General features: G+C 44.9%; 1 protein-coding gene across 8 annotated transcripts in view; it reads left to right on the top strand.

The window, feature by feature from the left end:
* Positions 1–24,280, top strand: part of LOC110494446 (ephrin type-B receptor 2) — a 156,998-nt gene that overhangs the window by 56,268 nt on the left and 76,450 nt on the right. For all 8 annotated transcript variants that reach the window (XM_090205869.1, XM_021569486.3, XM_021569487.3 and 5 more), the window contains exons 2-3: positions 11,904–11,983; positions 22,183–22,867. In XM_090205869.1, the coding sequence (XP_090061995.1) occupies positions 11,904–11,983; positions 22,183–22,867 (765 nt within the window). The remainder of the gene's footprint in view (positions 1–11,903; positions 11,984–22,182; positions 22,868–24,280) is intronic.

Raw genomic sequence — 24,280 nt, 5'->3', positions numbered from 1 at the left:
AGCCGTAACAAGCCTGAGTGTTAGGAGGCATGCAGGGAGGGAGGGTGGAGGGAAGGGCTATCCACCTGGAGCTTCTGGAGTCTTTCTGCTGCTAAGCATGGCTTCATCATTCAGTCACTACACCAGCCATACAAAGGCGTGCACTCAAACACACACAGGCACACAATCAATTATGCACACAGACACACACACACACACACACACACACACACACACACACACACACACACACACACACACACACACACACACACACGCACACACGCACACACATACATACATACATACACACAGGAATCCATTAGACACACCCCCACAGACACTCTGTAATCCCCCTCTCTTTATAGGAGGATGTATGGTCATTATCCGTCTCTAGCCATTTGTCTGTCAGGTGATTCATACAGGCCTCCCCACATCTTTACTATTTCATATCCGTCTTGTCCCCTTTTCATGCTCATGTTTGATTAAAGTCTCCATTAACATTCTTCTATTGAAGATTACACCACACTGGGGTGAGTAAATATATAGGCTAGCTAGACCATGCTATTGATTATGCAGCAGGGAAGGTGGGGATGGAGATATCATGCAGACAGAGATCTAGCTGATGGCTTTCCTGGCAGACAGACTGCATTGACTGGCAATGGATCAACTCCCCTAGTTTGACCCTGTGATGCTCACACATCAAATGTCACTGCTCAAATTCCTCAGCACTGAAACTACACAGAAAGGGCTGAAGGTTTAACATGGCAATCTAGAGCATATGCAATTCTTGTGATTCATATTACTGAGATGAGATTTAAGGACAGAGTGGTGAGATATTCTTGTATCCTTTATCTTGTAATAGTTGTGCTACCAGATTATATTAGTTATACTTGATGGGATGGTAATGGAAAATGAATTGAGGTTATTTGAGTCCCCAGATCTCGGTAATCATGCCCTGTGATATTTAGCTTTTACATTTTCCTGGAGGCTCCTTGCCATACAACAGACAAGGGCAGCTGTTGCCAATCCCTAACACAGGCAGGCACAAACACGCCTAGGGGTTTCAAACAGCAGGATGCAAAGTTTCTTATTAATCTCTGTTCCCTGATATGTGTTCTTTTTATGGATCCGGATACCAATGTTTTGGTTTGTTGCCAATGTCTCAAACAGTGAGAGTAAACAGTATGTGAACTCAATATGCTGGCCATGATAATCTCCCTCTCTTGTGTCAAGTCTTTTGTTCTTTTGAAGCCTCTTAGTAGGATACGGGGCCAATGCCTGTATTCCCGCCCCACCCTTTCATAAATCTTTTAAACACACGTTACAGTAGGGAAGCTACACATTACAGTGTTGGGGAAGCTACTCTGAAAATATAGTTGACCAAGCTACCAATTACTTCACACTGGAAGAAGTTAAGCTACACTAAAGCTACCCTTAAGAAAAACATACTTAAAGTTCATTTGAAAAATAAGTTCACTACATTCAAATGACTTTGTGATAGTCTAAATGATCTGAATCTGAAATGTCATGGACTACAAATTGCAAGACAGGTCACCCTGGGGTCAGATGTTAATAGCAAGAACAGTTCACTCTGGGGTCAGATGTTAATAGCAAGAACAGTTCACTCTGGGGTCAGATGTTAATAGCAAGAACATATCACTCTGGGGTCAGATGTTAACAGAATGTGTAATTTACCCTATTGAACGCAAAAAAATTGTTTCAAGTGAGAATTTGCAGGTTTGATGCCAAAAAATAACAGACATTCACCCATATTTTATTTCCCTAAAAGAAGTGGTGTGCTGTTCCGCTGCTTAGCAGCTACTGGAAAAACAATCAAGATTTTAATTTAGTTTAACTAACATGTTGTGAATAACATGTTGTTCACTACTCCCCAACACTGGTTATGGTATTTGTTGTAGATACAAGCTACACATGTGTTTTTATTTCCCCTGTGCCCATTTTAAGCACATGCCAGGTAAGGCACAGGAAATTGGAGAAACTGTCAGTTCTTGGGATTCAAAAAGTATTGACTTTGGAGGCAAGGCTTAATAATGTGTCACGTTCTGACCTTAGTTCCTTTGTGATGTCTTTGTTTTAGTATGGTCAGGGCGTGAGTTGGGTGGGCAGTCTATGTTCTTTTTTCTATGATTTGGTATTTCTGTGTTTGGCCTGGTATGGTTCTCAATCAGAGGCAGCTGTCAATCGTTGTCCCTGATTGGTCCTCACCTTCTTCCACCACAGACAACCGTTACATAATGGTGTGTAAAATCACTGTAATTTTAATTTCAATGTTTTCACGTGTCCTTATTTCCCACTTAATTTTTCCCCAAGTCGATTGATAAACGGCCACAATGAAGCAAGCCCGTCTCTGCGTGAGAGGCAATGACTTATTTTACATACCATGAATAATTCACATGTCTGGGTGAGTCACATACATATATCATTAAACAACATAAAGTCAGAAGCCCCATTTACAGTTCATGTAGCACTTAACCTAGAAATGATACACCATTTTGTATATCAATGTTGAATCTAGGAAACTACTGTAGGTGTCAAGCATTCACAGCATGCTGTATACATTTGTTTTTAAGATTACCTGCTTCAATTGCTTTAGCCAATCAATAAATAAGGGACTTGTGCCTAGGGACAAACATCAGAGTATCATAAATTAATCACATTTAACCCTTAATGTCCAGGACAGTGACTCACATCCTGCATGGCCCAGATTTAAATACATATTCAACCCGATATGAGGAGAGTGGAAGCTCAGAAGCTTAGTCTCACACATTTCCATCTCATGCATATTTCAGGTCAGGCAGAGAGCTGTGGGACATAGCAGGGTGTTGTAGTACAACGGTTACTCTCTGACAGCCAGAGAAATGGTCCATCTGGACTTCCTTCTCTCTATCCACCAGGCTATAAAGCCACAGCCCCCAGCTCCAGCCCCAACTCTAGCCCCAGCCCCAACTCCAGCCCCAGCTCTAGCCCCAGCCCCAACTCCAGCCCCAGCTCCATCCTCATCTCTAGCCCCAGTCCCAGCTCCATCCCCAACTCTAGCCCCAGCCCCAACTCCAGCCCCAGCTCTAGCCCCAGCTCTAGTTCCAGCACTAGCCCCAGCCCTAGCCCCAGCTCCAGCCCTTGCCCCAGCCCTTCCCCAGCCCCAGCTCCAGCCCCAGCTCTATCCCCAGCTCCAGCCCTATCTCCAGCCCCAGCTCTAGCCCCAGCCCCAGCCCCAACTCTAGCCCCAGCCCTATCTCCAGCCCCAGCCCTATCTCCAGCCCCAGCCCTAGCCCCAGCCCTTCCCCAGCCCCAGGTCCAGCCTAGCCCTAGCTCCAGACCAAGCTCTTCCCCAGCTCCAGCCTTAGCTCCAGCCCTAGCCCCAGCTCCAGCCCTAGCTCCAGCCCTAACCCCAGCCCTAGCCCCAGCTCCAGAACTATCCCCATCCCCAGCCCCAGCCCTATCCCCAGCCCTATCTCCAGCCCTAGCTCCAGCCCTAGCCCCAGCTCCAGCCCTATCCCCAGCCCTAGCCCCAGCTCCAGCCCAGTGACATGGAGGACAGGACCAGGTCACCAGGTCTCCACTCCTTAACTGATAAGGATCAGGAGTAAACCTTGTGCTCAGAATGATCATTTTTGACTACTTTAAAAGCTCTTAAAGGATGTGGAATAGGAAGTAAACTCAATTGTTTGTCAGTCTAATGGCTCGGAGTGACATTGACTGGTTAATGTGAAGGCATTTTAGAGGGGTCAGGAATAAACCAGAGTCAATCTGGAGTACTTTACCCATCTCTCTGTCACCTACACAGACAGTGTCAGAGCCATTTCACTGATGTAATGCATCTCAGGCCTGCACATACATAGCTGACTTTCTGGCAAGGCTTTGAATCTGAAATGTTGAAACAGAGATCGGTTTTCTTTAGTCTCTGAGGCGTGCTCATAATCTCATAGCACAGACTTGGAGTGGAAGGGGAGACAGCCCTGCCGTAGCCCTGGTTCACTTGATTGATCAGGTGGTGACCATTCTTCCTCCCCATTTACTGTTGAGGTTGATGGTTCTCAATTCACAGTGGAGCACTCAAATCATTGTGAAATATAGTGTCTTTCAGAACTAACTACATTGTAATGTGCAGTGAAACTGTGTGCTAATGATGTGCCTACAGTTACTGCTAATAGCAATAGCACACTCGCTGGATGCATGGAAAGAATACTACATTCTGAAAAGATTGGCAAGCTAGCGCACAGGGGTGTTGTAATCCATGATGATGTAAGACAGGTTTTGGAAAATGATTTAGTATATTATTTTGGAATAGTTGGAAAAACCCTTTAACATGGGAGCTAAGCATATCACTGATGGTGTGTTTACAAACTGTGTTTACAAGTTTGTTTACAAAGTTTGCAGCCATTTTTATCTCAATATTAAATCATTTCTGGACAACAATTAAGTATCTTTCTGTGACTGTTTTCAATTAAAGCGGTCAAAAAGAAACAAAAATAGCTTCTTAGCAAAGAGCAATTACTAGGACTGTCTGGGAGTGGGGCGGGGGAAACTGAAAACTAGCTGTTATTTGCAGAGAGGTTTGTAACTCTCTTTCTCATTGATCTAGCAACTCATTTACCACCTGGTGTTGTCATTATCATAATTTTCACAATTTCACAGTATTATTCCAACCTCTATAGTGTGGAAATATATATAAAACACAGGAAATCAAGTTTTTGTCTGTGATTGGCCTATAAAGTTACGTGGTATAATGGACGTACTGAAAAAGGGTCAGGAGTATCTATTATTTTTGTCATCCGGTAGTTTGACACATTTACTTACGGAAACAATCAAGTATTTTTGATTAGATAATCTTGTGATTTAAATTGGCTTTTTTAGAAAAGGGTTAAGACTGGAGAGTATTTGGATGAGTGATTCAAATGAGTGCATAGAGGACTTGACCTAGAATATAGTTTTTGCTTGATTATCTTTTTAGTTTTTGGTCATTGCTCCTTTTCCAGGCTGACAGGTTATTATATTGAATGATAACACAGTGAGCTCTGTAAGGATTACTGTAGAACATCCTGCCCTAAGCCCAGGGGAATGCTATGCTGTATCATTCTGTCAGCAGTCAGAGTGCTCCACGTACTGTGTGGTAACATATTTCACAGGGCACCGTCTGCTGCCAAAATCAACTGCCCAACTTCCTCTCTTTCCCTCAGAGCAGGCCGAGATCCCCAGCCTCAGCCGTGTCCCACTCAGTCCCACCTCATCACTCCCCGAGCCCCTACATCATCATCAGAACCCCAGAACCGGGCATTGCAAGACCCAACAATAACCCCCAGTTACCCATAAATCTCCCTGATAGAGTGATGTCTCTCCAAAGACACATGTTAAAGTGCACCGGATACTCAGGGCGGCATGCCAAGCCCAGTTTGACTCTTTGAAAAAAGTTGGGGTTTGGGCTGATGCCACCTCATCCACAAAGCCTGTTTCATTGTAAATGCAGGATTACTGATTCATTTACCGCACAAGGACATGTTGTAATGTGGTGGAGGGAGCCCCACCTAATGGACCCTCCTTGTGTTGAAAGATTTCTGAGACGGCTCGGGCTCAAATGAAACCGAGCACTCTACTTGTTATTCTGTCCAAAATGCCATACAGTAGCAGTCTGCGTCCATCATTATGGGCATCAGTCTTACCTCAGCACGGGCAGTTTTTCCAATGCCAGTGCCCATGAATGTAGGCACATTTCTTAGCTCTGTCCACAAGAAGACTGCCCTCTGTGGTCTATGGTATTAGCTTATAGACATTTTGTTCATATAGCTGTACCGCCATCTATAATCCACATTTACCATTAAATATAGCCTATGATTCCAGGTGTTTAATGACATAGAAGTTCATTGAGTTTTACACACCACAGATTTGGTGAGAAAAGCCCTGTGGTGCTGTAACCTGCTATTTCTACCGTGGTGGGAAAGGAAGTATAAGTGGCGGCTTTGATGTAGAAGTCAATGTTGAATGATTTGCTCCATAGAGGCTAGGCTATAGTACAGTTATCCTGGTGAGGAGGATAAAAGAATATCACCCCTGCAAGCCACTACATGCTGTGTTTTGGAGGTCAATCGCTTCTTCATAAATACCCTCAATAAACTATAGACATAGTTTTGACACAAGCCGGGTTTTGCCCATATTGAAGCTGGCTAGAACTATAACAGTATTCTACATGGCTGCTCCGCGCTGTTGTTCTGCACTATTTTGACAACACTTGCTGAATATTCATGCTTTATGACATGAAAGTACAGGAATCGATTCTTAAAAAATAAAACAAATAAATTACAGTATAGTCACTGAATTTGTGACAGTGAGTAGTGTGTGTGTGTACCCCTATGTGTTTGTGTATAAGTGTTGTAGAGACAGGGATCTGCATCTGTTTGGAAGTCTGCACTTGTTGCCTGTTTCCTGCCTGGTGGAGGGCAGTGGGAGCTGGGAGATGAGATGGTCCACCCTGGAGGAGGGAAGTGGGAGCTGGAAGATGAGATGGTCCACCCTGGAGGAGGGCAGTGGGAGATGAGATGGTCCACCTTGGAGGAGGGCAGTGGGAACTGGGAGATGAGTTGGTCCACACTGGAGGAGGGCAGTGGGAACTGGGAGATAAGATGGTCCACCTTGGAGGAGGGCAGTGGGAGCTGGAAGATGAGATGGTCCACCCTGGAGGAGGGCAGTGGGAGATGAGATGGTCCACCCTGGAGGAGGGCAGTGGGAACTGGGAGATGAGATGGTCCACCTTGGAGGAGGGCAGTGGGAACTGGAAGATGAGATGGTCCACCCTGGAGGAGGGCAGTGGGAGCTGGAAGATGAGATGGTACACCCTGGAGGAGGGCAGTGGGAGATGAGATGGTCCACCTTGGAGGAGGGTCGTGGGAACTGGGAGATGAGATGGTCCACACTGGAGGAGGGCAGTGGGAACTGGGAGATGAGATGGTCCACCCTGGAGGAGGCACGTGGGAACTGGGAGATGAGATGCTCCACCCTGGATGAGGGCAGTGGGAACTGGGAGATGAGATGCTCCACCCTGGAAGAGGGCAGTGGGAACTGGGAAATGAGATGGTCAACCCTGGAGAAAGGAAGTGGGAACTAGGAGATGAGATGGTCCACCTTGGAGGAGAGCAGTAGTAACTGGGAGATGAGATGGTCCACCCTGGAGGAGGGAAGTGGGAACTGGGAGATGAGATGGTCCACCTTGGAGGAGGGCAGTAGGAACTGGGAGATGAGATGGTCCACCTTGGAGGAGGACAGTGGGAACTGGGAGATGAGATGGTCCACCCTGGAGGAGGGAAGTGGGAACTGGGAGATGAGATGGTCCACCTTGGAGGAGGGCAGTAGGAACTGGGAGATGAGATGGTCCACCCTGGAGGAGGGCAGTGGGAACTGGGAGATGAGATGGTCAACCCTGGAGGAGGGAAGTGGGAACTGGGAGATGAGATGGTCCACCCTGGAGGGGGGCAGTGGGATCTGGAAGATTAGATGGTCCACCTTGGAGGAGGACAGTGTGAACTGGGAGTTGAGATGGTCCACCCTGGAGGAGGGCAGTGGGAACTTGGAGATGAGATGGTCCACCCTGGAGGAGGTCAGTGGGAGATGAGATGGTCCACCTTGGAGGAGGGAAATGGGAGCTGGAAGATGAGATGGTCCACCCTGGAGGAGGGCAGTGGGAGATGAGATGGTCCACCTTGGAGGAGGGCAGTGGGAGCTGGAAGATGAGATGGTCCACCCTGGAGGAGGGCAGTGGGAGATGAGATGGTCCACCTTGGAGGAGGGCAGTGGGAACTGGGAGATGAGATGGTCCACACTGGAGGAGGGCAGTGGGAACTGGGAGATAAGATGGTCCACCTTGGAGGAGGGCAGTGGGAGCTGGAAGATGCGATGGTCCACCCTGGAGGAGGGCAGTGGGAGATGAGGTGGTCCACCCTGGAGGAGGGCAGTGGGAACTGGGAGATGAGATGGTCCACCCTGGAGGAGGGCAGGGGGAGCTGGAAGATGAGATGGTACACCCTGGAGGAGGTCAGTGGGAGATGAGATGGTCCACCTTGGAGGATGGCCGTGGGAACTGGGAGATGAGATGGTCCACACTGGAGGAGGGCAGTGGGAACTGGGAGATGAGATGGTCCACCCTGGAGGAGGCACGTGGGAACTGGGAGATGAGATGCTCCACCCTGGATGAGGGCAGTGGGAACTGGGAGATGAGATGCTCCACCCTGGAAGAGGGCAGTGGGAACTGGGAAATGAGATGGTCAACCCTGGAGAAAGGAAGTGGGAACTAGGAGATGAGATGGTCCACCTTGGAGGAGAGCAGTAGGAACTGGGAGATGAGATGGTCCACCTTGGAGGAGGACAGTGGGAACTGGGAGATGAGATGGTCCACCCTGGAGGAGGGCAGTGGGAACTGGGAGATGAGATGGTCAACCCTGGAGGAGGGAAGTGGGAACTGGGAGATGAGATGGTCCACCCTGGAGGGGGGCAGTGGGATCTGGAAGATTAGATGGTCCACCTTGGAGGAGGACAGTGTGAACTGGGAGTTGAGATGGTCCACCCTGGAGGAGGGCAGTGGGAACTTGGAGATGAGATGGTCCACCCTGGAGGAGGTCAGTGGGAGATGAGATGGTCCACCTTGGAGGAGGGCAGTGGGAACTGGGAGATGAGATGGTCCACAGTGGAGGAGGGCAGTGGGAACTGGGAGATGAGATGGTCCACCCTGGATGAGGGCAGTGGGAACTGGGAGATGAGATGGTCCATCTTGGAGAAAGGAAGTGGGAACTAGGAGATGAGATGGTCCACCTTGGAGGAGAGCAGTAGGAACTGGGAGATGAGATGGTCCACCCTGGAGGAGGGCAGTGGGAGCTGGGAGATGAGATCGTACACCCTGGAGGAGGGCAGTGGGAGCTGGGAGATGAGATGGTACACCCTGGAGCTGATAAGGAGAGCTCCCTCCCTGGCATCCATCAGTCAGACTGCCATGCTCAACCCTACACACCAATTGGCCATCCATCTCTCAAAGCCTGACCTCCTCGCCTCAAGTTAAAGCATTCTCACACTGCACCCACCCAAATCAAGCACATGTGTGATCAAACACACACATAGAGCTCTATTGCGGGTCACCTGTCTTGTCCTGTTCTTTCCTGTCCTCTGTTGCATCCCCTGTTCTGTAGACCTGGAGGGGAATCACTGTGCCTGGATTTAAAGGCTTGGCAATGTACCAAATTCACATACCTTGAAAACCTACTCTATGAATGAGAATTAATTGTATTTTCACTTGGTCTCGAAGCACTTTACTGTGTGTGCAGGAAGCTTGGCTCGTCCACCACCATTGTGTATTGCCCATCTGCTAACGAGGCGTGTAATACATTTGGAACACACTGCTCTGCAAATAACCTTCTCATACACTTCTTAGAAATAGAAGTTATACCAGGTACTCCTCCTTTTTTTGTAATTAGAATGTGGCTGCCGACCAACCAATTACCACTGCAATAATCCCAGGCCTAAAAGCGTCTTGATCCATGTCAATTAATGTGCGTATGTGTTCTGGGGCTCATTTTGTTAATGGGCTTGTGAACAGCTGCTCTTTCTAATCTTAATGTAAAATGTGATGGCATTCTGTGGTAAGCTGAGAGGCTGCGGCTGCATCGACTCCTAGCTCTGAGAAAACTGAGTGTTGTTGAAGCACCGCTGGCCCCTCCCATTTGGCCCCTCTGTAACTTCAAACAGCTCTCTCAGGGAGGTTTCAGATCAAGACAAAACCCTCCTTGCTTACTCTCAGGAAGTGTTCTAGGAAGTGCTCTTAGGCCTGTAAGCATTTCTAAAACTCCCAGGTCTCATTGCATATTCATGCACCTTCAGTGTTGAGGCCGAGTCTGTCTAGTAAAAATAGACAGCCATATTGAAAAGTTGAAGGTCTCACATCCTCCATGTGCTCATATAACTCTGAAATATAGCTGGTTACCTTTGACCCCCCAGCTGAGCCAGAGGCCCAGGCTGGAATGTGTAGTCACCTCCAGACCTCAGTATAAACAGTCAGTCCTGGTCTGCTGGCTTCTCCAGGCTCCATTGCTGCCACACCATTCCCTGTTCTGGCCCAGAGGCCTCTCTCCACTCTGACTGGCCACTCTCACCTCATCTCCCTGATTAATGGACAGTGTGTCTGGCTGAGTGGCCATGCCCTTCCACTGTGCTGCCTGCTGGGAGCTTGAGGACTGATGACGGGGTTGAACAGTGTTGGTTCAGTGAGGTACGCTCGGTACTGCAGTAGGTAATGAATTGGTGTGGCTGCCTGCTATGAAGTCTAGTCAGCAGGAGGGAGAAAGGTGATCAGTCTTTCTGGGTAAGGTCCTACTTGTCCAGCGTGTGGGTCTCTGATGGAAGGAAGCAGGTGTGTGTGAGCCTGACTGAGGGAGTGGAGGGAAGAGAAGTGGGCCGTCTGTGTTCACATATCAGGGGAATTCACTCCTTCCCTCCCTGTCTCTAAACCACCACACTCCCTAAACCACCACCAAGGGGTTCATCATTCTCACTTTACTCTCCAGCTAATTATCATTATCATTACGGGGGATAATTACCATTTCACTGCCTAACACCCATGTAGACTGCGGAGTCGCGCAAGGTTATCAATAGCAGTACAAACGCAGCCTCCTCTGCCTAATTATACGATTTGGGCTTTGTGATAACTGAATTGGATGTGAAATGTGCTATTATGCTTTGTGTATATTGGTGAGGCTCTGAGATTCGGCAAGTTCCTAAAAATACATTTGCGGCATGTGGAGCCTGTTAATTAAAAGCTTTGGTTTCCTCTGGAATATAAAGAGGAAATCCACGTGTTATGAAATGCGGGAACATTCTAAATTATATTGGGTGCTTTTCTCTTTCTTGTGTGAGTTTAGCCATACTGCACTGTGGAATCAGACCACCCGGATCATTAGTCCTTTTTATCCAATTTCCGAAAGGGAACTCTGACATCATACAGAATGCATTTTTAAAATACTTCTAGTTTTTACTGAATATCAAATACATATTTGAAAAATAGCTTTAGACTACCAATCACCAACAGTAACTTATGGTTAGTAGCTAGCTTGTCGAGAGGAGTTACATACATCTTTGTTTGCCCTTTTGGAGTTGCAGCTGATGCCTAACACCTGATGAATGTTGTCTCCATCTGCTCCAGCTCAACACTGGTGCTGCGGGGCTAATAAGCAGGGGAAATTCATTAGGCCTGCAGCACCCTCCTTCTCCCCCCCTCCCTCTCCCCTCTGTGTCCCTCAGAGAGAAGGCTCTGAAGGACAGCCTGCCTGGCCTGCCTCTGAAATTTCATTGGCTGGCCACAGAGGACCTCATGACAAACAGGAGACATATCTCTTTGACCCTAATTACCAGAGGTGTTTTTTTCCCCACCAGCTAATCCAGCTCGTTTAGAGTGCGCTTGCCCCTCCAAGCCAGGGGGTAGAACTGAAGAAGCATGTGCCTGTTGAGTGGAAGTTGACCTATCATGTAGTAGCTTGGTGGCTGTGGTAGAGTTGACCAGGTTCCAGTGAACCCAGTGATCTGTTCTTTTCCATGTGGATGGTCACACTATGCCCCTCTGTTTACTACTACTGCATGTAGCCAGATATGCCCGGGTCTCAAACAAAAGCATTGCCATCTTTGACATCTTTGAGGGGATAATGGAGGTATCTGGAAATATACCATCTACAATAGGAGTATTTTTGAGACTGAAAAATTAAGTATATTTTCATTGCAATGAATCAAAATAATATCTGATCATGGTTTGAATGGATGGACTCATTAATGGACTCCCATCTTCGCCTATGCTCAGCTGCTGTACATGTGCACTGCTGCTACTGTATATTGTTTGTTTGAAGGGAGTTGTCTGACCGCCCTCTCTCTCTCCTCCACAGAAACACTAATGGACTCTACCACAGCGACAGCTGAGCTGGGCTGGACAGTCTATCCCGTGTCAGGTTCCAGTGACAACAGCGTGAGTGTTACCTCATCATCTACTTGATGTCATTGAATTTTCATTTGAGTTACTTAATTAACTCGATTGCTGATTTATTCATTTGCATGCAGATGCAGCAATACTACAGTATGTTCAGTTAATTTAAGATCCTTACAGATACACTTTGGTTTTAAAGGTCCACTGCAGTCAAAAATGGGATTTTCTTGTGTTTTATATATATTTCCACACTGATGTGGGAATAATACTGTGAAATTGTAAAAAAAAAAAATATGATAATACCCTTTTAGTGTAAGAACTGTTTGAAACCACCACCTGAAATTTCAATCTGTTTTGGTGGGATGGAGTGACATCACTAGGTGTTAAATTAGTTAATAGACCAATAAGAAATAGTTCCAAACCTCTGCCAATAACAGCTAGTTTTCAGGTTTCCCCTCCCAACTCAAACCACTCCTAGACAATCTTAGCAAAGTTCTTGCTTGAGAAATTGCTTTTTAAAAAAAAAAAGTTATTTTTGTTTCCTTTTGTCCACTTTAATTGAAAACAATCATAGTAAATTACTTAATTGTTACTCAGAAAGATTTGATATTAAGACAAAAACGGCTGCATTGGACTTTTAACACCCAAAAGAAAGGATTATTTCTCCCTACTGTTTGGTGTCAAACTCAAGTTTATCAGTAAATCTGCCCTGACTGCTGTGACAGATGTGGTACTGGTAGTATTTTCATTTCTCACTTCAAGGTCAAAGGCCAGTAATATCTCAGAAGTCTCAGAAGTCTTTGTAAGAAAGAACACATCGTAAAGCTGTGCAGAAATCACGAGAGAAACTATAATCCAAATTTAACAGTGGGCTTTTGGGCTCTTTTAGAAAACATCTTCAAGCTTTTTGAAAAATGATCTCCCTCTCTCTCTTTGCAGGGGAGAGGTTTTGAGTTGGTGTTAAACTTTGCCTACTGGTGCTTTAAAAAGAAAGAAGTTCTGTAGAGGTCAATTGGGACCCATAGTATTGCGGTGGTCTTTAACTGGCTACATGCTTGGTTAGGTTTACCTTGAGTTAATGGTCTCCACTTTCTTCACTTTGACCTGAACTGCCCCCACTGCACCACACAATCTAGCCTTATGAATGTCATATTGTACAATCATAAATACATTGCTAATTACTTCTGTTCATATGCAAGGCATGAAGCTATGTGTTATATGGACTCTAGCAGCGTTTGATGCACACTATTTCCACATGGTGTGCCAAGGCATTGGTTTCATCTAGCCACACACAAGCCTAGCCCTCTCCGGGCCAGCCGAAACCAGAACCTCAGCCTCCTACACTTCTTCCCTCACCACATGATCCAGACTCCTCAGACTGGGTCCAACACACAGAGAAATATGTTGTAGACTTATTTGCTGGTGCATTTCAGAAAACCACTCCCTATTTTATTCAATTATTTATGCTTCTGTGGTTGGTATCCAGGCTGGTTTGAATTATACTGTATCATGCCGTGTGTCTTTAAGCACGAAAAAAGTAGGAGGAAGAAGAAAAAAGGGCTTCAACAGTCAACTGGTGCAACTTCAAAGATCTTCTGCAATAATTGAGCTCAACATCTCCCTCAACCTGAGGGCATGCTGTTCATTCCCTGCTAGTTCTTACAATTAATATGAGAGAACAAAGAGGACTGGTGTATTCTTCTACCAGCTCTGGATTCAATCTAAACAGAACCAGTGCTGCCATTTCCCCCTTAACGAGGCTGGGAATCTTACAGGTAGTTTGCGTCACGTCTCCCTTTCATCTTTACAAAATGTAAGGTTTAGCAAAACATTCAGAAAAGTCTATTTAATTATCTATATGAATAAGTCAGAACTTCAGACTTGAAAATCAAACATTTGAAAAGGCCAGTGATTAAAAATCTGCCCTGTTTAGATTTATTAATCAGCATCAATGCTTTAGGGTCTCAATTCTCACATCAAAGACAAGCCCCAGTCAGCTTTTAGTGTCCTGTATCCCTTTATGCTAGACACAAAGTCTAGTCTTGCAGCTTCAGACGAGTTTATAAGGGGCACGCTTCTACAGGTAGATTATGAAAAGCTTTTTTACCTCAGATGAAACATTATGCGATGTCCGTGTTGAGGATTCTCTTATTTATTTCCCTGTGATTGGAGAGCCAAAGTACCTCTCAGGCCCTGATTGGTCAGGTACGAACGAGACCTATCAGATTCAGACGTTGGGGTTTTATGGGGAAATTATGGAACTGGATGAGGACGCAATCCATTGTGAAGTCTCATGTGGCCATCGCTTTCCCAAGTGGACCAGCACAAAAGGAACAGGTGTGATTACTGGACTTGCTCAATATACAAGTCATAGATGCTTTACAGTAGCTATTGTCTTACACATGCATGGCTTTACGGGCTTAACTGACGGATCAGTAACATTCAGCACTGCACCACACCAGCACTTGGCCTTTCACTACTCTGTAGAGCTTCATGAAATATATCATAATGTGTTACATAGTCAACTGTACAATAGGGATACAACATCGCTGGTACCATTTCACTTAGATGGTTTACATTTTTCTCCCAAGATTGAATTAATGGACATTGAATTAAATAAATGTATTCCACTTTTTTCAAATACATAGTTCTTCACTTTCCAGGTGTTGGTAGCATTACATAACCTAACATTCCGGTGAAACATGAACAAACCAACTTTTATGTGTGCTCTCCAGGTGTGTTCCCATCTGTTGTACAGTCAGTTTACCCCTTATTATAGTGGCGGCTGCAGCCCTGTATTACCTAGAATAACAGTTAAACTAAAGCAGCAGCTGAAACTGCCTCCAAGACCTGAAATATGTTATGATTAAGATTCCATGTAATATTTAGTCAACTATAACACATTACTTGCCTCAGGCAGAATAGGGAAGGTCTGTTGTGCACAGGGCATGGCAGTGGGAGGAGAGGCTGTTTTGATACAAAGCAGAGTAGCGGAGAGTTTAAGTGGTCAGTGTTTCCCCTAAGTGGGAGTTGAGATCTGTGAACACCAGGCCTTCTGACCTTCACAGAGCTGCTGTGGAATATCACTTCTAGCCTCTAGCCCAGGGGTGTCAAACATACGGCACCGGCCCACGAGGGGGTCCAATCCGGCCTGCTGACGGTTTGAGTAGATAAAAAAAAAAAGTCAACTTTAAAATGACTAAAACCAAATTGATACTGTGTAGAAATTATAATGGACCTATATTCATACAGTTTCATGACTGTCCAGCTCGCTAATGATCACTAGACAGTCAGGGAGCATCAAAAATTCAAAAAACGATAGAAATTTTGATGGCAAAGAAATATAACCAATTTTCAGTGCGGCCCTCCGGACTTTGCAGACAGTTACAAATGAATCTAGACATTGCACTAAAAACACCCATTATGTGGAGAGGATGTTGAGGTCTTTATATATGAAGGCCTAATGATGTGGCCTGTGGGCTCTGTAAAGAAATGTTCTGTCTGACTCCATAACACAGAACTGGATTGTGGTTGTAAAGGAATGTTGGCCACAGCGCATTCTAGTCCTAGGTGTAATACTTTGATTTAATATTCTGCTTTAGTAATGAGAAACATTTATTTTATGTCAACTTGTGAGTGGATTCAGAATCAGAGTAATAAGTCATTAATACAGTGTCTTCTGAAAGTATTCAGACCCCTTCACTTTTTCCACATTTTGTTACGTTACAGTCTTATTCTAAAATCGATTGAATAAATGTTTTCCCTCGTCAATCTACACACAATACCCCATAATGACAAAGTGAAAAGTATTTTTTTTTTTTTTGCAAATGTATTAAAAATAATATGAGACTTGAAATTGAGCTCAGGTGCATCGTGTTTCCTTTGATCATCCTTGAGATGTTTCTACAACTTGATTGGACTCCACCTGCGGTAAATTCAATTAATTGGGCATGATTTGGAAAGGCCCACACCTGTCTATATAAAGTCCAACAGTTGTCAGAGCGAAAACCAAGTCATGAGGTCGAAAGGAATTGTCCGTAGAGCTCCGAGACAAGATTGTGTCGAGGCACAGATCTGGGGAAGGGTACCAAAACATTTCTGCAGCATTGAAGGTCCTCAAGAACACAGTGGCCTCCATCATCCTTATATGGAAGAAATTTGGAATCACCAAGACTCTAGAGCTGGCCACCGGGGCAAACTGAGCAATCAGAGAAGAAGGGCCTTAGCCAGGGAGGTGACCAAGAACCCAAATGGTCATTCTGACAGAGTTCCAGAGTTCCTCTGTGGAGATAGGAGAACCTTACAGAAGGATAAACATCTCTGTAGCACTCCACCAATCAGGCCTTTATGGCACATGACAGTTTGTTAAAAGGTACCTAAAGACTCTCAGACCATGAGAAACACGATTCTCTGGTCTGATGAAACCAAGATTGAACTCTTTGGCCAAGTGTCACGTCTGGAGAAAACCTGGCACCATCCCTACGGTGAAGCATGATGGTGGCAGCATCCTGCTGTGGGGATGTTTTTCAGTGGCAGGGAGTAGGAGACTAGTCAGGATTGAGGGAAAGATGAATGGAGCAACGTACAGAGATCATTGCTGAAAACCTGCTCCATAGCATTCAGGACCTCAGACTGGGGTGAAGGTTCATTTTCCAACAGGACAACGACCCTAAACACACAGCCAAAACAACGCAGAAGTGGTTTCGGGAACAAGTCTCTGCATGTGCTTGTGGCCCAGCCAAAGCCCGGACTTGAACCCAATCGAACATCTCTTAAGAGACCTGAAAATAGCTGTGCAGTGATACTCCCCATCCAACCTGACAGAGCTTGAGAGGGTCTACAGAGAAGAATGGGAGAAACTCCCCAAATACAGGTATGCTAAGCTTGTAGCGTCATACCCAAGAAGACTCGAGGCTGTAATTGCTGCCAAAGGTGCTTCAGCAAAAGTACTGAGTAAAGGGTCTGAAAACGTATGTAGACGTGATATTTCTGTTTTTTTCTTTGTCATTATGGGATATTGTGTGTAGATTGATGATGAAAACAAAATCTATTTCATCCATTTTAGAATAAGGCTGTAATGTAACAAAATCTGGAAAAAGCCAATGTGTCTGAATACTTTCCAAATGCACTGAGTGGTGGATTCGGCACTAGACTAGTTAAAACCTTCTACTTCTTAGAGACATTTGAGGGATCTATAGATCTGTACATTCTCTATAGCCAGGCTATAATGAACTCAGTGACTGGAATATGAAATATGGAAGTCTTATATAAGATCCTATATTCCATGCATGTCAATTCACAACAAGTTTCATTAAATGGCAGGTTTTGTCATTTAAAGAGTTTATTCAGCATACAAAAAGCCTGGTTATGACAGATCCTGGTTATGACTTTGCATATAGCCATTTCCTTACCTAAATGGTAATGTTAAAGCATATTTAAGTATATGGAACTCATTAGAATAGAGTAACCCCTAATTTAGTATGATTGTCGATTAAAGTTGGTCTGTAAAACTATATCCTGCCTTTTTAAGACCTCTTCATCATGGGGGAAAACATATTTGTGTGGTTATGACTTTATATGAGCACTGAAATGTCAATCCCGGGTTGGCAATTTGGCATGCATTATATTGTCATGTCTTTAATTTACTCCAAAGTAAAAATGTAAATACGATCCTTATGTAGATTGGTGGAAGGGGATTAAAGCGGCAATAAGAAGCTTGTTTGTCTAACTTTACATGTTGTACATAACAAGCGGACAATGGTAATTGAAGTTGACTGCACCAGCCCGTTCTACTCATGTCTCCCTGTGTGTCTCTCTCTGTGTGTCTCTCTCTCTGTGTCCTCCATGTGGCTGGGACTCCTGCAGTACTTGGCTCGTTTTGTTCCCCTCTTTGTAACTCAATGCAGAGACTGGGTGTCATTTGTCCTGCCCTGTCCCCTTAGGGCACAGCACTCTTACTCTAACAGATTTCCCACAACTGCAAATTGGACAACTTGGCCCCAGGAGATTTCCATTGGATTCTTTCTCCTTCATGTGAATTATTTATTTACTTGTTGTCAGTGACAGAGTGCTGGAATGTTTTGTATGTGTGTAGCTGTTCTCTGATGCTTCAGCCATCCTGGGTCGATCCTCATACTGTAATGACAAGACGTGAGAAATGAAGTTCACATTTCATGTTGTGTCATGCATTCCACTGTGGCCTTTGAATGATGTAAATGGCTCAGGAGACCGCTCACCCTGCTAGCCCACTCCACCCCAGGAAGGAGGTTCAGTTAGACACAAAAGTCCATCCTAGAGATCATAAAGACTTTATTTTGTATCATTTAATGTAGCAAAAAGCTTCCTTTTGGGAATAGTTTGTGCTTTGGAGATAGTCTACTCTATAACTCATCCCTGACAGTGGGTTCTGCTTGGCTTTACAGCAGAGACACATTGTCAGGGAGACTGAAGGTCAGCTGAACTTTAACCCCATCCTGGAGTGGCTGGCAGCCCTGGGAGATAACAATCCAGAACCTCATTCTCTGAGTCCAGTATGCTCTATAATTTCATACAGCTACAGGAAGCGGCTGGCAGTTCACGCATTGTGTACTTTTCCAAACTGCATACTAAGGAGAACTTCATAGCTATACAGAGTACATTCATCAGATTTCATTCTAAGGTCATTTATCATTAATGTGAATCAAAAGGATAAGTGGCATTTAAACTCATTATTTAGCTGAAATTAAAAGATGGCCAACAATTGCCTAACCCATTGTACACACTCAGTAGAGCAGTGCAGCAGAATGCACAGTGGCACCGCTAGTGCTGTAATGACTGTCTTTATATTTGGGTACGACTCTCAAGACCATAGATGCGACCCCGGACACTTTGGCGCCCCACTTATGATGGTCCTCTTTATGTTTGGGTGCCAACCTCTGAGCACTAAGGGCCAATGACACCCCATTAGAAGGAGCTCCTTTATGTGAGCGTGTGACCCCAGAACACAGGACCTTGAAGAGAGCAGCTCCTCTGGTGTGTTGTTGATTGCAAGTTCTCACTTGTTCAGTCTGTGAGCTCTTTATGTCCATAAATTAATGTTGTGTTTCAGCAGATGGAAGGTCATGCAGTGCTATGAAAGAATACCATGAGTCTGTGTGTTTCACCTTGACATATACAGGTAACTGCCAAAATAATGGAAACACTTGAGTAAATGAGGGATACAAAGTATATTGAAAGCAGGTGCTTCCACATAGGTGTGGTTCCTGAGTTAATTAAGCAATGAACATCCCGTCATGTTTAGGGTCATGTATAAAAATGCCAAGTTGCCTATTATTTTGGCTACCATGACTAGAAGAAGAGATATCAGTGACTTTAAAAGAGGGGTCACAAAGGAGCATAGGGGGTTTAAAGTGTGTGTGTGTGTGTTTGTGTGTGCGTGTCTCAGTCACCAGATCTCAACCTAATTGAACACTTATGGGAGATTCTGAAGTGGCGCCTGAGACGGCGTTTTCCACCACCATCAACAAAACACCAAATTATGGAATTTCTTGTGGAAGAAGGGTGTTGCATCCCTCCAATAGAATTCCAGACACTTGTAAAATATATGCCAAGGCACATTGAATCTGTTCTGGCTGCTTGTGGCGTTAAGACACTTTTTGCTGGTGTTTCCTATGTTTTGACAGTTTGTTCACGTAGGACAGATGTTGTAACTGTGAATTCAATTATTATTTGAATGATGCCTTTGACTGTTATCAAGCAAACAGGAAAAAGTAATAATGTATTTGATTTTTAAATACATTGTACAGTATCTCCTGCTTTATAGCATACATCCAGCTTCGTAGCCAACAGTACATCCAGTCAAGATGCTCTACATGGTGGTCGTGATGGTCCCCCTCTCAATAGATCTGGACTCAGATAAACAAGTCTGTGTGTGGTAAAAAACAATCTCAAAGGAGAGAGAGTTAGTGTTACAATTCCCAGCCTCCTCAAAGAGCCCTTCATCCTTCTTAACCAACCCCACCATGAACTCCTCCACCCCCCCCACCACAATCAACTCCACCACCTTACCTAACACATGACCGCCCTGCAGCCTCACTCCCACTGTAGTACCGGGAGGAAAAGCTGTGAAAATGAAGACGTTTCTTCTTATTTCACACTCGGCGCTTGATCGCTGGCCTCTTATTATGTCCCATTTGCTTCCCTCCACTGGCTCTGATGAAAGCAGGGCAGCAAAGCCGTGACAGGACTAAAAGGGGCCCTCCATCAAAACACATTTGTTTGGGGTCTTTTTAGCCTGGCCCTATTCCCCCTTCCCGTAGTCACTATCTCTCATTAGTGGCTACCGCCCCACCCCCAACCCCCGTTCACATTGTTTAAGTGTGATGGAGCGATGCTTGGGGCTCAGAACAAGAGAACGTCACACTCTGTCCTTTCCTGTTTAATCGGTCCACGACCTATGTCTGAAAAGAGTGTCACTCTGTGAATGGAGGTGGAAAGGTCAATGGCTGCCCATGACCCTGGATGGCTGTGTCCATTTGGATGGGGAATAGATGGGACGACCAACACATTGCCCCTCCCACAATGTCTCTTAACTGGAAATCAAGGCCCCCATTTTGGTCAACATTAACATTCATACACTTACAGTATTAATGAGTATCTTTTATTGCATATTAATGGACCATATCTGACACATTCTCATAATTATAAAAGATTTGTAGATGTGTGTCAGCAAAATGAAGACATATAGCTACCATCTGGTTGAATCACATCCAAGGTCTCTTTAATCATTGTCTACAAACACAGTCTTAATAGTTTTGAGTTAGCGGCAGTATTACAATAATACATGTTCTTCATACCTTTCTCCTTCAAATCCCTCCAGTTACTAAAGGTTTTACATCAATCAGCTGCTATTAATGAACTGTACATATTTGGTATGATGTCTGTCTGTCTGGAGAGAATAATATGGAAATGGGAATAAAGAAGGAAAGCTCTAATTAGTCTGTGAGTGTTTGATAGAAGGTGGGTCTTAAACATGAGGGCTGACTCGCTCCTCCTTACCCGTCAAACCTCTGTCAGAATCCTTGTTAAGTGGGTACTAATTTAGGAAATGATGTCAGCTGTGAAGTGAAGAGTGAAGAGGGATAAGAGGGGTTTGGGGTAAAGGCAGCACGGGGTGCAGCTGACTAGTGTGAAGAGGCTTTGGTGTTAAGAAAAGCTTTCTCTTCAGATGAACTTGTCAGGTCAAGGTCACAGTGGTTGGAGTCCTTTGCAGTAACAGCAGAGGTTGCATATGAACGCTTTACTATATCGTGTGTGTGTGTGTGTGTGTGTGTGTTGAAATGAAAAATCTGCTCTCTGTTTGCAGATAATTACCTGTGTAATGTGATTAGCCCAGTTTCTGTTTTATTGGAGTGTGACTCAGATTAGGGTTAAATTCATGTCATGCATGTGTTTCGGTACAATGACTGATCTGTTTCATTTACAATAACTGATGTGTTGGTGCTGGACTAATTTGGAGATTTGCTTATTGTAGTATTCAATAACACATTGTATTTCAAAAACAGGAAAATTGGGTACATCACCCATGCATTGGAGAGAAGGATTTTTTTCTCAGTATTTAGACCGAGGGATTGTTTTTCCTGTATTTCTTACCCTTGAAGAGCTTCTTCCGACAGTGACTTTATGCAAATAGTTTCCTTTTTTTGTATTTGGCCAGAGGACATAGAGGAGCCAGAGAGGAGGCGGCACTATAATGCCTTGCTGGCTGTGTAATGAGCAGAGTTTAACACCTGCTCTCTACTGCCTAAATAATGCATGGTCCTGTCCTAGAGTAGAGTAGAGAGAAACAAACAGGCCAGGTTCATGCAGGGAGCCAAGTGGGATCTCCAGCGGGCACTGACAGATGACAACCCCTCACTGCCAACAACCCTCTGTGCCAACAAAACAATGTTAGGGAGCAGATTACACCCTGACCATAATGTACACTCCCCATCTCCTGCACTGTAATCTCAGCTCTGACTGGGACCGCTGCTGCTCAGGATGGCCCTGTCTTTATCTATGGTTAGGTTGTCGTGTAGCCATGATGCTGGGCACACTTGCCATTGGGTGTGAGGTAGAGGTAAAGAATTGGAGGTATTGATGTGTTACTAAACCTACCATTGAAAATATACGGTCAGCATGTGGTCAACACGGGGACATATTATCAAAGTGTATGTTATGTCTACATTTGAGTAACACTTTACCTCTGTGTCCTTCTTCCACAGTGGGAGGAGGTGAGTGGATACGACGAGAACATGAACACCATCCGCACCTACCAGGTGTGCAACGTGTTCGACAACAACCAGAACAACTGGGTCCGCACCAAGTACATCCGGCGCCGGGGTGCACAGCGGATCCACGTGGAGATGAAGTTCTCCGTGCGAGACTGCAGCTCCATCCCCAATGTGCCCGGCTCCTGTAAAGAGACTTTTAACCTGTACTACTATGAGTCAGACTCGGACACGGCCAACAAGGTGTCCCCGGCCTGGATGGAGAACCCCTGGATCAAGGTGGACACCATCGCAGCCGACGAGAGCTTCTCCCAGGTGGACCTGGGTGGCCGGGTGATGAAGATCAACACAGAGGTGCGGAGCTTTGGCCCCGTGTCCAAACACGGATTCTACCTGGCCTTCCAGGACTACGGCGGCTGCATGTCACTCATCGCCGTGCGAGTCTTCTACCGGAAGTGTGCCCGCGTCATCCAGAACGGGGCCGTGTTCCAGGAAACCCTGTCGGGGGCGGAGAGCACCTCTCTAGTGGCATCGCGTGGCGTGTGTATCCCCAACGGGGAGGAGGTGGACGTGCCCATCAAGCTCTACTGCAACGGGGATGGCGAGTGGATGGTGCCTATTGGGCGCTGCATGTGCAAGGCTGGCCACGAGGCTGTGGAGAACGGGACTGTGTGTAGAGGTAAGGGCCACCCTCATCCCTCTCTCTTTAACACTGTTAGCCAGACTAGATGGACATTCTAACCTTACAAACCTAGTCAGCTATAGATTCATAACAGAGTAATCCAAACAGCAGAGAATACATGCGGTACTTAATACCGTACCTGTCTGCATACTGCACTTCATGCTGCTCAAGGGATCAGGTTATTCCCTATGAACAGAAAGTGTAAGCTTTTAAAATATGGCCATGTATATTGAATAAGTAAACAGGAGGATGGGATGATCACACATCACAGTGGATAGTACATGTTGGCTTTACGGTCTCATTTTCATATGAATGATCACTCCATAGTTTTTCCAATAACAAACGAGTGAATATTACTTCACATATGTAACAGATGTGCTTCAGGTTATGGCTTATATACTGTTTGACATAAAATGGCTTTTCTTTTGAAGTGGGCAGATATAGAACATGTCTTGTTCATTTCTAAAGCACTCTAAACGAGAGGACTGTCAGATCACAGGTGTTTGGACTCCAATCACATAGGTCTGTCATAGTTGGGAGAGACTTTTCCTTCAGAATATTTATTACTTACAACACTACACCAGGGATCATCATCTAGCTTCAGCCCCGGGCCAATTTATTATTGAGCGGATGTCAGGGGGCCGGAACATGATTACAAATCATTTATAGACTGCAAATTGACCGCAAGAATCCCAAACAGATATAATACTTTACTAAAACGTAATAATTTCAAACCATGCTTATACAATCACATACTGCATATCTCTCTATTATCCATGGGATTTTCAAAATTAAAATAATTTGGAGCTGATTTGCTGGTGTTTTTACAAGTCTTATATGTCCAACAATAAAACAATAAAAAAAAAAAACATATTATTTTTTTGCTCAGAAAACTTGGGGGCCTAATGAAGTCCTCCAGTTGGGGAACCCTGCTCTACACAGTGTAGTAGATGTCATTTTACATGTCCATTCAAATCTACACCGAATGGAAACCATTTCCCTGACTGGGAGAATTCTATTAAATGCATGACTTTACCTCATGGGAAGCTGTAATGCTAATGCATGTAGAATGTGTGAATATATTACATTGAATCATTGTGTCACAGGTCTTCTCATTCCGTATTCCAGCTCTGATGGAAAAGGCTGTAAAGAGGTTCATATTTCAGTTTCTCACAGTGGAGGCTGAAGTTGATTTGAGTTTATAAGCGTAGTGGTACTGTTTCTAAAGAAAATACAAACAGCCAAAATAAGATCCAAGCTGAATAGTAGCATCTATCGCTTTAGGTGCAATGCAGTGTTGAGTCAGTAAGCTACCACACACACACCCACTGGGTATACCAAAAATGTATGTCTTTCATATACAAGGACAAGAGAGGATTTGTTCCAAACGCCTACCTCCTACCTTTCTTC

This window comes from Oncorhynchus mykiss, chromosome 17 (assembly GCF_057628025.1).
Source record: "Oncorhynchus mykiss isolate SJ-2025 chromosome 17, ASM5762802v1, whole genome shotgun sequence".
Classification (NCBI taxonomy): Eukaryota; Metazoa; Chordata; class Actinopteri; order Salmoniformes; family Salmonidae; genus Oncorhynchus; species Oncorhynchus mykiss.
The sequence above is the reverse complement of the archived record's forward strand: the minus strand, read 5'-3'. Positions and strand labels throughout refer to the sequence as shown.